General features: G+C 45.5%; 1 protein-coding gene across 10 annotated transcripts in view; it reads right to left on the bottom strand.

The window, feature by feature from the left end:
* Positions 1-2,898: 2,898 nt before the first annotated feature.
* The window catches only part of SETD9 (SET domain containing 9), a 240,609-nt gene continuing 229,675 nt past the window's right edge, over positions 2,899-13,832 (bottom strand). For all 10 annotated transcript variants that reach the window (XM_069627307.1, XM_069627299.1, XM_069627304.1 and 7 more), the window contains one exon: positions 2,899-3,099. In XM_069627307.1, coding sequence (XP_069483408.1) covers positions 3,012-3,099 — 88 coding nt within the window. In that variant the 3' untranslated portion in view covers positions 2,899-3,011. The remainder of the gene's footprint in view (positions 3,100-13,832) is intronic.

Raw genomic sequence — 13,832 nt, 5'->3', positions numbered from 1 at the left:
CGAGACTGAATGAGTACACTGTAACAAACAAACTTACAGTAAATCCTGCTAAATCAAATATTCTTATCTTTAAACATCCACTCACAAAAGCCAAATACAGCAATTGGAAACTGGGGGGAGGGGGACAGGGGTGGGGAGGAATATATCAGAGTTGTAGAAACCATATAATATCTGGGTTACAATATACATGCCCACCCAGCCCAATACAAGACAGACTCTGAGGTAATGGATAAAGTAACACAAGCTGGATCCCAAATGGTTAAATTGAATTACAAATTTTGTAAATTTTCCATTCTACCCTTAGTTAAGTATTGCCTAGCAAAAGTGGTACCAGTGATACTTTATGGCCTGGAAGCCAAACCGGGCCTCTTGGCAGCAAACTGGGAAACGTATGAGGGTCGACTTTGGAAAAGAGTTCTGGGTCTTCCAAGTTGCACAGCTATAAATAGCTTGAAATTTGAGCTGGGTTTGAAGTCACTAAAGTGCATGGCAGATTGGAAACTGATTTCCCTGTTTCGCGAAATAATTATGGGCAAGGAGACAACCCTATATGGAGATTTAAGGTCTCTAAAACTACAGGGTAAGTCTTCTCTCTTGTCCATATTGGGGGGAAAAAGCTTCCAAGGCACCGTCAGAAATAGAGCTTGATGTGGATTCTCTGATTTCAAACCCACTTAAAATCAAAAGAAAGTTGGAACTTTTGGATTGGATTGGAACGATAAAAAATGTCAGATCGGACCCATTCCAAAGTACTTTTTTGATGGGGGAAAAAAAGCTTGGTTGTCTTTCGAGTTATCTATTGAAGTTCCCTAATAGAAAGCTCCGTTCAAATCTTCTCAGAATGAGATTAAATCTGATTAATTGCGGGGCAATATTAGAAAAGCGAAAACAAGGGACTTAAGCAAAAGAATTGCGTATCATATGCGTAAACCCTGCCAAGCAAACACTAAAACATCTATTAATGGACTGCGAAGGTTCATGGACACATCGTCTAAGACTTTTTAAGAACTTTGTGCGCAGAGAGGAAGACATCATATCAGACTTTTTATGGGACAGACTGGTCTCTGGCACAAACGCTGCTCTGTCATTGGGTGCTTTGCAGGTGTTAAAAAATTGTGAAATAGATCATCACAATAATATGCACCTTGATGGTACTTGAAAAGTGGCAGGGTTTTTGGTAAAGAAAAGGATTGTTTTAATTTTGTAAAACTGTGAAATAATCTGTAACATTTTTTGTCTTTTTGGTTTCTTTTTTTTTGTAAAGGCTCTTTGAGCCAAAACAAACGAAACAAAAAAATATATATCTCTCAGGCAGATTATAGGAATGTTATTTGTTCTCGACTCCCCCCTCCTAGTCCCTAACTGTCTCTTGGAGCACTTTCACTTTACGTTTCATATTAGCGGACGTTTCAGCTAGTTTCTTCACATCATCTTCGGTACTAGCAATTTGTTGACCCGCTTCTTCAGTGCACCCAGTGAGCTCTGTCAGGAAGGACTAGCATGACTGCTCTGTCCCATGCAATGGGACAGTGGGTTCTTCACTTTCCACCGTGCCCTGGGCTGACTCCATTTCCACGGTTTCTCTATGGCCGTCTTGATATGAAAACTGCTGGAGGTAAGGTCTGACTTGCCGCCAAGTTCTTTGGATTTCTGTGTGGACATAACTCACAGAGTAGTGGTAGTCGGTTTCAGTGTGGTCAAATTGGAAAACTGCCTGCTGGAGTATGCAGTTTAATGCTCTGCGCAGGGTGATTTTCATAAACAGGGCACATTCAATTTGCCATTATTTAGCATTGCCCATAGACTAGCCACTTCCCTTCAGAGTTCACATTGGTCGGTAGTATCAGAAGCAGCTTAACAACAAGTTAACTTGGCTTCTTGGACCTCAGAGAAATCCTTTGCAGCCTTCATCACTGGTGTCATCTTCTGCCTTGAGCTTCTCTGCAGCCCCCGCCTCAGGTAGACCTAGAGGTCCCGCTGGGCGGTCTCATCTCCTTGTGTAGCAATGATCCCGGGCCATTCTCCAAAGGCTTCAAGGCACGTTCCACATAAACGCAGCTCACACATAGGCATGCGGGTGCCCAATGGCTATCTACCACATGGGCTGGATCACTTTGGAAGAATAACGCTGGTTCAACGACTCCATGCCTTCAATCTGCCAGAACCATTTGGTAATCAATCTGGCTACTGCCTCCAGTATTGATCTGCACCTGGGGACATACAGTGCAGTGCCACCGGCCGGCAGCATTAACAGGCAGAATATTGATTTTAACAATAATGCAAGATACAGTGGGAGGGAACGCTGACTCCTCTGCCTTCACTAGGCCCTTGCCATCACGTAACCCAGCTTAGAGATAAGTGAAACTGGCCACAAAGATAACTCCTCATACTTTCATTAGACATTACTGATGGGCAATTGGCGATTCGTCCTCACACCTTCATGAAACATTACTGCTTGCCAATTGGTGATTTGCCTACAACTTTGGGTCCAGAATAGTTAAATTCCCGTCCAGGTGTTATGAGAATGTTCTCCCTCTTTCTTTGGGGTCGTCCGGCCATAGATGGTCAGGAGGAGGTAAGGGAAGGAGAGAAGCTTTATCGTCCCAGTAAGGCTCTGGTGGCAATTTAGGGAATATAACATATTGGATCCCCTTCCAATACAAAGGACTGTAACGACTCAGGATGAAGTATAATGATGAAGACCACGCGTGACTTCATTCATTAGAAGTGGAGAAATACGACAAGTACCATGAACTACAAGGAACTAAGCAGCAAGATACGTTGAAACGTAACATACAACTTTGCTTGTTATTAGTCAAGTTGTGAATTACTAAATAAATAACATTAACAAGGAATAGCACATGAGATATTTAAAAAATCAAATGAGATCCAAAGCAATTTGTTTTGAAATAGGGTAAAAGCCACACATTTTAATAGATTAATTTCGCAGAAAGCTGTAGCTCATTAAAAGTATGTGACTGATTGGACGTTGTGCTCAATTGTGACTATTCCTAGTGAACAATGGTGTAATAGTTGGAAAAAAGTTCTTCTTCTTTTTGGATGTCTCTGAGAGCGACAAGAACCACACACCGTAGAGGCCTGTAGGAGAAAAGACAGACATCATCAGACCACGTTTTGAAGCACAATTGTGATTTTGATAATAACTTTCATTCTTTGCATTGTGCGTGTCTTCTCAACGAAAGCTCTACAAACAGGCACCAACGAGACCCTTCATGGAAATGAGACATGCCACAGAGACGAAGGCAGAGAAAAAGACATTGCACATGCTCCATCCACTTAATAATCCACTTGAGAGATGAGAGCTTGAATATGGGCAGCCACGTGTGCATACCCAGCAGCAAAAGGCAACTTGAGATCATTGCAAGAACGGATCCAAACCACGGTCACTCAATGGGACTCATGACAAGGTTGGCAGAGTGGGAAAAAAGGGGCAGCAATTCCATTACTGCCACTTTTCGCACGGAATTACCACTGGGGGAGTTACCAAGCGGTAATTCTGCCGATTTTATGAGGAAAAGTGAAAAATTGAGTATTTACCTCCACTTTCATGTAAATTCTCCTCTTTTTCTCCAAAAATTGGCAGAATTACCACTCAGTAATTTTGCAGGTGGTAATTCCGTCAAACCTCCCCAATGGCATCCTATGAAAATGGGGATTTACACCACCTACCACCACTTGTAATCCCGCGGTAAACCCATGGGACAAGTGGCAGTAATGGTAATTCCGTTTGCCGGTATTCTGGTGGAATTACTGCCGGAATTCAGCCAAACTCATAATAAATCCCAATGATTGGAAGGTCACTTAATTTAACAAGTCATGCTTTTTCCATTTCATGCCACCGGCATTGCAAGTTGCCTAGGTAACCAGATATTCTGATTTCCAGCACCCCTTCTGTCTCTTCTATGCAGCAAAGATTTTGCTTATATGGTGGTAGCTTCCACCACAAAATGCACCAAAACCACAAAACACTTTACAGGGATATGAATTATGCAACCAATAAATATATAGTTGTTTGGTTTGGTGAAATAAATGGTGTTTGTTGCATTTGGCAGAAATTCAGTTGAATAGCAATGCTCGCACTTCCAAATGTTTGCTGTTGTAATAGCATTTTGTGCACTGCATGAATCCTCCACCGACGATCATCAGCAAACCAACCTGCTGTAAACGTACACAAATACTGAAAGCTCACGCTACAGGACATTGCAAGCATGTGTATGTTTACACCAGATACTGAGGGATATTTCAAGGATTGATGTGCACTGGAAACCCAAATTACAGTCGATTGGTAAGAAACCGCCGTTATGCGTTTTTTGAGCCGTTCACAGATGTAGTGCCATGTTGTTAGGTGAGCCACTCCTCCTTTGTTATTCAGCCCGTACTTGGGCACTGAAGAAAAAGTGAGGCAGCCCCCAATTTGAGGTGTGATTTACTGTAGAATGTTGCAAGAATATTCGAGAATCCACCTTGGATTCTTCGACCAGAGAAGTTACTCTATTATATAGTAGGAGAGCTATGAAGTATGCAATTATGACGCCAATATCACTGCCATCGCCAACGTTAAATAATACTCCCCCCCCCCCCCCCCCGTTCTTCCCTGTTCTGGAGGCAATCTGGCCCGACATCTGGAAGAGAGTCAACCAATTCTTTACAATTGAGGGAAACCACTGTAAAATTATGTTTTCTTGGTATTTAACCCCGGTTCAGCTCAGCGAGCATTTCACAACAATGCTGAGAGGGTGCAGTGGACTAAGTTCCAGATTACACATTTGGTGGTCATGCCCCAGACTGCACCCCTCTGGATAGGCATTATCGCACTAATTGGGACGATAACTGTGGTACTTTCGCTGCTAGATCCATTCATTTCTTCGTAGCTGTAGAAGAGGAAATAACGTTCCCTTGTGTTAAGACGGATTTCTGAACTCTGGCCTGGTGGGCAGAGGTACAGAAGGCCAGCCTAGTTTCTTGGAACAGGGTAACTTTCTGGACAAGCCAAACCAATCAAGGTAGCATTGGCGGCGGTCAAGACTAGGTCTCAGGAGGGGTGAGGGTGACTGAAAGACCTCAATGATCACACAGAGTGAAGGACACTTACAAATCACTCCCAGTCAGGTGTATATATATTAAAAATACAAATACATTTATTTCAAGGCCTTTGAGAGTCAACATACAATAGGAAAATCACAGTAATACTTCTAAGCCAACACAATACTATCTATACACATATATACAAGACCAATGGGGTCTAAAGGGTTAATGCATGAAATGGGTCCACAACCTAAAAAGGGAACGAAGCAGGCAGTTCAAATAGACTTTAGGCCCTTCTGCATCAAACACAGTCGTAACTGGAAGGCAGTCCAATCCCTAAGATGAGGGGAGCCTAATGCTTAAATGTACTTGCGAAGCTGGCGTACGTGGAAGGCAGATGGGCAAAACAGGGTCTTTTGTTGGGCTGTAGCAGCTCAGGAAGACAGGGTGAGGTGATGCAGAGTAGGTTCCCACTATTCAAGGAGGGTCTCTCCTTGAGGGCAGAGCAGGTTCCAAGAGTTGGGAATAGTTCGCTAGTTTGCACTAGCAGTGGAAAGGAGAGGGGCCCTCAGGGGCAACTCATGCGTAAAAATGGATGGATGCGCCAGGGGTCACCGGTAAGGGTTGCAATTACTTACCGATCGCCGGCGCACTCTGGACCAAACTGCGGCAGTCGAGTCCACTTTGGTTGCAGGTTCAAATGGGGCAATCTCGCGGCTCTGCGGCTTTCAGCAACAAAGATACAGCGATGATTGATTCCCAAACAGGACAGTGGCGATTTCTGCACTTCTAGTGGATGGATCAGGCCAGTTCCACTGTAGGAGGCTTCAGGGCATAGAGGGGCACAGCTGCAATGAACTTGCAAAGATTGTCACCGCGACTGGGCGACACGGTAATCGCGTATACTCTTGTTCGGGCACGTTCTCGTTACTCCAGACCTGGTAATGCCAAGTTTACGAAATTTGTAGTGGGAGTGCCGTAAACACAGAGCATGTAATGTACCAAGTTTCAAGGGCCTCCTCGAAACAGCGGCAGTATCAGGGCAAAACTCCTGCGTAAGCTGGCCAGTCCACTGGTTGGCCCAGGGACACTTCCAGAAAGGCTTACTTGCAGGTTTTGATGAAGGTGCCGAGAACAGTTGTGCCCACTATTCCAATGGGTCGAAGCGACTTCGCAGACCTTCTAGAACGACCAGATACAGAGGGGTCCAGCAGGACGACAGCGGGTTTAGGGTGCTAAACCTTCCAGCAGGTCACCAGCGGTTCCTCTACTCGACTTCTTAGTTTCAGGATACTTGGATCCTATCCCTCATTCAGTGAGAACTCCAGAGATCGAGATGGTTTGGGTGGTTGGAGCCTCCTCTTATCCAAAATCTCCTTTGCGCCAAAATGAAGAGGACCCAATGGGAGATCTGCTCACATACAGGCACACCATACGTGGACCAATCATGGACCACGGTGGTCCCAGGCATTCACAGCAAACCAGGGTTTCTGGCACCTACGATGTGTATTGGAACTAGACGGTCCAGCCCACATCCAGGAGGCACACACACAACGCATGCAGAAGCTCGTGAAAAGCTTGGCATTTCGCAGGAGAATGCATGCCCAAATAAGGACTGACCCGGGACGGCTCAACCTGGGGAAGGTGAAGGGGCAAGATGGCCAAAGGACAGGACAAAGAACCTTGTGGCATGTGTAGAGGAGGTCCCAAATATGGCCTGCACTCCAGCCACCCATGTCGAAATGCCAGAAGCATACTCGCCAAGATATGTGACATATAAGGAGCAAATGAACCAACAGAAATGAAATGATAAAATGAAATATTTTATTTATATAGTGCTTGTACACAAGTGTTTCCGAGCGCGACCAGGCAAAAGGGGAGGGGAACAAGGGAGAGAAAAAAACAGAAAAAACTGCGATCTTACTAGGCCCAGCGACATTTAAGAAAGCGCAAGTGCATGGGAAAGGAACATGGGGGAAAAGTGCAAGGAAGGGGGCGGGGGGAGTGGAAAGTGCGAAGCAGAGGAGAGAAAACAATTTATTATTTATTCTGTTTAATATTTATTATTTATTAACAGAGAGCCACAGTGGGGCTCTGTCCAGTACCCATCAGAGGGACATGTATACCTATTGAAGCGCCAAGAAGCTAAGTAAACGGAACTGCTTGCAATGCTTAGTAGAAGACTAGAGCGGCATGCGCCAAGTATATATCTACCTCAATGAAGCATGCTATACAAGTGCGACTCCATTTTGTAAAAGAACAATTAAGCAGGGGCTGCAAGGGACTAACAAGGCAAAGATTTATATTCCAGCCAAAACCGAAGGAAAGAGCAGAGTCGAAACTCAGTAAGAAGCAGCTCAATGCCTGGGAATTTGAGGTCAACTCCAGGAAGGGAGGAGAGCGGGCACTCTGAAGAATCAAAATTTCAGAAGCATAGCAGCCAGCCAGTGAAGGTCGAGATAAGGAGGCCCCATGCAGGTGGCGAGGCAATGGAAGAATCAAATACGCGAATAACAGGAAAATGAAGCAGATTCACGGTGAACAGACACGTGACCAGCCAAGAGCGCAGAGGTACCAACGTCTGATGTCACCCAGAACCCAGGATGCCATAACTTTTCCTGATAAGAAGCTACAGTTTTGAGGCCATCCCTAGCCAACTAATTGACACATAGCCCTAAAGGTACTGATTGATGGAAGGGAGGCGGGGTGAATCGTGGGGCACTCCGCATCTGGGTGTCCATTCTGCATGCTGCTAATTAAAGTGGAGATTTATGCCTAGGGGTGTAACCCACCCAATCACCATGGACCAAATAATCTAGGGTCCTATAGCTTGTAGAACCAATAAGACGTCGTAGTTGTAGTGACGTCTATCACAAGTGATGTAGTGGGATGGGCATAGACGCCCACCCGATAAGAGCTACCCATTCTGCATGCTCTGTTACCATATACAGATATAGTACCTATACTTAAGTTACCTTTCCGACCAATAAAATTGCATGACAAACCTATGAGTTTTGCACGTCAACTGATGACGAATTCTGCCCATAAAAGGTGCTGTCTGAATGAAGAATTTGGGAGTTGAAGCAAGACAGGCGATCGCATCATTGATGATTACCATTTATTTCCCCGTTTTTTGTACTGGTCATTAAACAGACTTCCCTTTGCCAAACTATTGAGTTGTTCTTATTGAAGTGTGTTGAGTAAGTGAATCCTGCACCCAAATTCCTCAAATGGTGCAGCTATCTTGTTTTACAGGCACTAGAGGGTGAACTCTGACCTATGGGCATGTCAGAGGATGCTCCGCCCTCCTGTACACTTGGTAGCGTGAGGATGGTTCGACCATCAACTATTGATTAATTAATACTAAGACGCCTATAGACCGATGGCACGAAGTAACTCTATGCCTTCGGCAATATCACGAGTCCTTCGCCATTTGGCTGAATAGACTGAGAAGCTTTCCGTGGATAATGATAGAAGTCCATCAAATCTGTAGTAGGTCTGAAGGAACCTGCCTTTCCAAGCATAACCCTTCTCATTCCCACTGGCAGCGGATCGGATGAAAAGACCGCAAGAGGCGAGAAAAGGAGGGGCGGTGATCCCAAAGTTCCAGAGAGGAAAAGATGAGAGCGGTGAGTGAAACAATAAACTCATTATTTTGGCAAATGTCTTGTAGGCATTAGAACAAGTAAGGGAAAGGTAATGGATGGAAGGTGGCGGCATAGAAAAATAAAAATAGTTAGAAGTAGAGAAGACTATATATATATATATATAGATATATATATATAGATATATATATATATATATATATATATATATGGGGTTAATGACTTGAGTATAATAGATAAAAAAGTAGGTTACCGGGAGGACACCCGAGATAAAAAGTAGGTTCCCGGGAGGATACCCAAGATAAAAAGTAGGTTACCGGGAGGACACCAGAGAGAAAAAAGTAGAGGATACCGGGAGGGCACCAGAGAGAAAAAAGTAAGAGGATTTGCCTTGTTCCTGAGCTTTAATACAGCGGTCAGAAGAAACGTGAACTCAGCGCCCACATAATAGGGGACGATTAGGCTACGGTGACAATTAAAGATAGCACTAATGGGGTTCGTTTAACCCCATGTCGGGGTATTGATTATAAGGCAGGTATATATGTGTGTCCAGCTGGTGTCCGTCTAGTCTGTCAAATGTCTGTCATACGTGTCCTGTTATATGTCAAACGTAAAGAACTGTATCATTGATTGTTTGAAATGAAGTTTGGGATTTACGCGATTCCGTATCTAAGAGGGAATCGCCAATGAATTGATATTCTTGCACAAAGTGATGATATAGAACTTTGGCGGGAAATATTGGATTGGAGCTTGCGTATTTGGTGCTCGCTCATACTGTTGAACATGTGAAAATTGCATAAAATAGTGTTGGTAACGAAAGTTGAGAATGGAAGAAGTTACCCCACTTGCCCATTTGTGCAAGCAATTACCCAAGCACGCACTCAAGCTCAAGAAGTATAGTGCGGAGTGGGTTAAGGGTGCCACCCACAAAATGTTTATGCCGTGGCCACAGAACAGGTCTTTATCTAAAGCCGACTTACAGCATATTACGACTTATCTGCATGCCACATACACAGGCAAAAAACTAGAGAAACGTCTTGTTGTTCTAGAACTGTGGAAAATGAACAGCCAAAGGAGGAAGAGCCTCCTGCAGACTGGATACTAAACGTATGCACGGAGGGGGGGGTGAGACGCCTACCGCGCCACCAGCCCCGCCTGAGCCAGTCATCGAGGGGAGTAAGTCAGAGGGACTCTACGCGTTAAGAGAGCTTAAGGCAGCTACGGGTATAGCAACCCCGCGTATGAGTCACCTACGTACAGTAGTGACGAAATCAAGGAGAAGGATCAGGAAATTAATCTTGCCTCCGCAGTCCCGAGGGACAAGGAGAGACGCGATGATGAAAGGAAGGACAGGCACAGAGTTGTGCACCTCTCATTAAGGAGAGGGAAAGAAATGGAAAGGAAGCGAAGGCAGAACTGATGCGATAGCATTCGCAAAAGACGAATGGATGGGAGCACAGATATTGCTGAAACTTGATGGTAAAGGAAGTGATGATATAAGGCTGAGAGAGAAGTCTGATGAGGCACAGAGAAGGGAAAAGGAGAAGGAAAAGGAAATGAGGGATGAGAGACTAAAAAAGAAAGATAGGCTGAGGCGAGAACAGCTATATCGCAAAGAGCAAAGAAAACCGCTCAGTCGCAAACAATGTGTAGCATATGCACAGTACAGACAGAACATGCAAAGGTTGAAAGAAGAGCAAAGAGTATGTGAAAAGAGAATAACGAGACGGGAAGATGAGGAAGTTAGAAGGACAAATGAACGTAGAAATGAGAGAAGAAGAGAAGATCAGACTAGAAAAGAAGCGCAAGGAAGTCGATGAGGATATAGAACGTAAGTGTAGACAGAGGGCACGGGATCTTGAATATTTGGAGCGGGAAGTTAAAAAACACAATCCTGTTGTAGAATGGGAAGACATTGAAGAATTCTTTCTGCGTACCACTCAGTACCGGGCACGAGTGGGACGAATATTGAAGATGACTGACACCAGAAGCATCAGGAAAATGATTGATAAGATATACGATGAAATGGAGCTGGAACAAATTTCCCAAGGGGGAAGGGAAGATGAGCGCTTAGAAAGCACTCAGCTGTATGACACTGAGGATGTCACCCAAAGTAGTGGGAGCAGGGGACTGTCCCTGGATAGGCTAGAAATTAGTAAGAATGAAGAAGATGTAAGGAGTTGCGTGAACTGGGACCAATTACCGTCCGACTCTGGTGGGGAAACGGAGGACAAGACACACGAAGAAGGGAGAAGACGCAAGAAGCGGCTCCCAAGGTACCAAGGGGTACGATGGTCAGACACTAGCGAGCCCGCACCTAGGGCATCGGAGTCCACCGTGCAGCCTGGCTGGCATGAGGGAATACCCCGCGGTCAGAGGGGGGAGCCAGCACCTGCCTATGTAGAAAGATTGAGGACATTGCCAGGTAGACAGCGATGCGGGAATTCTACCCCAGTGATAGACAGAAGAGCTATGGGGAAAGAGAAGGAAGACTGCACATTTCAGTTCCCGCTGCTAGAAAAGGGAGGCGCAAGACCACAATATATCCCATGGCCACACATGGATCGAGAGAACTTGAAAAACAAGCTTCCAATACTGACTTTGGGAGCCGGGAAATGGATACACGAGTTAGAAAAAATGACAGGGGGTGTCACTTTGGCTATAGGGGACATTAAAGGTCTCCTGATCGCCATACTGGGTGCCAGAGCAGACTATGTATGGAAGCGAGCTGGGTACCCAGGGGTAACCACAATTAACACTACCCATGACGGAGCACCATTCAATAATTGTAGAGCAGCAGAGTGGAAAGCGCTGCGAGTGCTGTACCCAGACACTTCCGATATGGGAGCTATAATGACTCGAAAAATGAAAGAGTCAGAGGATCCTTTGATTTATATCCAGAATTTTCAAAGCACGTGGGTGCTCGAAACGCATGAATCTTGGACGAAATCTATCCCTGTATTCTACCATATATTGTGCCAAGGGTTGCCAGAACCGGTGCAGAAACAGCTCAAGAAATTGGTAGGAGTAGAAGCTAAACCGTGGGCCGAAATACAGTCGACAATTGCACACTACTGTAGATTGTTGCAAGAAAAGAACCGAAAAAAGGAGGCAACTCGTAAAGGTGAGGAAGCGAAGCTGGTGCAAAAGAAATTCTCAAAGTATGCTCTCGAGGGAGCCATGCTGACAAACCAAGCTGAGCCAAGAGCATAACAAGTGACCAACCCATTGCAGAATAACCAGGGTAGCGCGGGATTTTACCCGATGGGTAGGGGTTTTAGAGGAAGAGGATGGCAGAGTAATCAGGGAGGGTTTCAGAGTAATCAGGGAGGTTTTCAGAATAATCAGGGTGGCTTTCAGAACTCGCAGATGGGCAGTCCAGCTACGCCAGATGGACAGATGGCCCGACCACCACCAGTGTGTTGGCTGTGTGGAATGACAGGACATGTGGTGCGTGTGTGCAGAAGCCAAGGCATGTGGCAAAATGGCCAAGGGATGGGAACAGGCATGGTGAATCAGCCTGCCGTCCCTCAACAAGGCGGTGCACAGAATCACGCAGTGCAGCAGCAGGCGCCAGGCTTGCAGCAAGGTACGTCGCGAGGGGTTCACCCCTCGAATATGGGGAATTTGCCAGAGGGGCAATCCCAACAGGCACTGCCGCAAATGTCGACGGGCACTAACTCTGGAGGGGCAGTCAACCCTGGAAATGGGGGAAATCCAGAAGCAGACAGTGGACCAAACCTATATATACAATAGGCCAGCTCACGGGAAACTCTGATGTGCTCTATCCTATCAGTGACACCAGATCCTAACAGGGAACCTGGGGTAAATGTCGTAATAGGGGGAAAGAATATTCCTTCTTAGTTGACACGGGTGCAACACGCTCGTGCATACGAGAAGGCAAGTTTTCCTTGTCCGGCAAGGCCATAGACACTCAGTTTTACAGGAGCTCACAGCAGAGTTCCCTTTACAGACAATCTCCCAGTCTCTGTGGGAGAATGTGAGATGAATGTACCCTTGTTATATTCACGCCAGACCCCAGTAAACATTTTGGGTCGAGGTTTAATGACAAAGTTGAATATGACTATATCGTTCACAGAGGAGGGCATAGTATGCTCCACTCCAGGAATGCATTATTCCAACATGTGCAAAATGATCAGAGCGTACTCCGGACGCATAGCCATGAGAGCTATACCATTAGAACCGGAAGTCTTCGCATATGGCGTGCGTGTGCTTATGGTGGGACTGCCAGGCCTCGCAGATAGAACTATGAGAACCCCTGATGAGTTTCTATTCAGACCAAGAATACCTATGCATGAAGAAGAGGGACAAGTATTTCCCTTATCAATACATATTGCAGCAGTACGAGGGAAGGTAGTAATGGTCGAAGGGTACGATGATGAAGGCAGACAATGGTGCGCAATTATCACCATTGAAGAAGGGTACTGAGTGACTGACGTCACCGATGATGATCGGTTCGAAGAACACCCAGACTCAGCGGAGACTAGGGTGGAGGCGAGTCTCATATTTTGGGTCAAAATGATCAAACGAGAAGTGCCACAGAGAATGATGTTGACACTGATCCGCCCCACATACTTTGATGACGATATGGCCTAGGTGCCTGTCTCAGTATGGACTACAGGACCCTATGACGTAGGCCTCCTGAAGGGAGCAAGAGAAGTGAAAATTAAATTGAAACCAGGAGCAATTTTACCAAGGGCACCACAATATCCCATGTCCAGAGAAGCGGATGAAGGGATTGCAAAGACAATTTCCGCCATGATGGAGCAGGGCATCCTAGTGACGTCAGAATCACCCTGCAATACAGTGATTTACCCCGTCAAGAAATCAAAGGGAGGGTTGTGGCTTTTAATCCAAGATTTAAGAGCATTAAATGATATTGTTGAAGCCGAGTTCCCTATAGTCCCTAATCCATCTCCGATCTTGTGTAACATACCGATCGAGGCAAAATACTTCACAGTGATTGATTTGAAAAATGCTTTTTTCTCAATCCCGCTGCACCGTGACTCACAAGATCTGAGGTCCTTCACGCTCAGACAAATGCTCTAAAAAGTATGTGGTTGCAGCGGGGGTACTGTGAGTCCCCATCCATTTTCAACAGAGTCTTGCAAATGGACCTAGGCAACATTATAGTAGACAGTGTTGTTTTGCAGTATGTGG

Source organism: Ambystoma mexicanum, chromosome 6p (assembly GCF_040938575.1).
Source record: "Ambystoma mexicanum isolate Mex_15411 chromosome 6p, UKY_AmexF1_1, whole genome shotgun sequence".
Taxonomy (NCBI): Eukaryota; Metazoa; Chordata; class Amphibia; order Caudata; family Ambystomatidae; genus Ambystoma; species Ambystoma mexicanum.
This window is presented reverse-complemented; position numbering and strand designations above follow the sequence as displayed.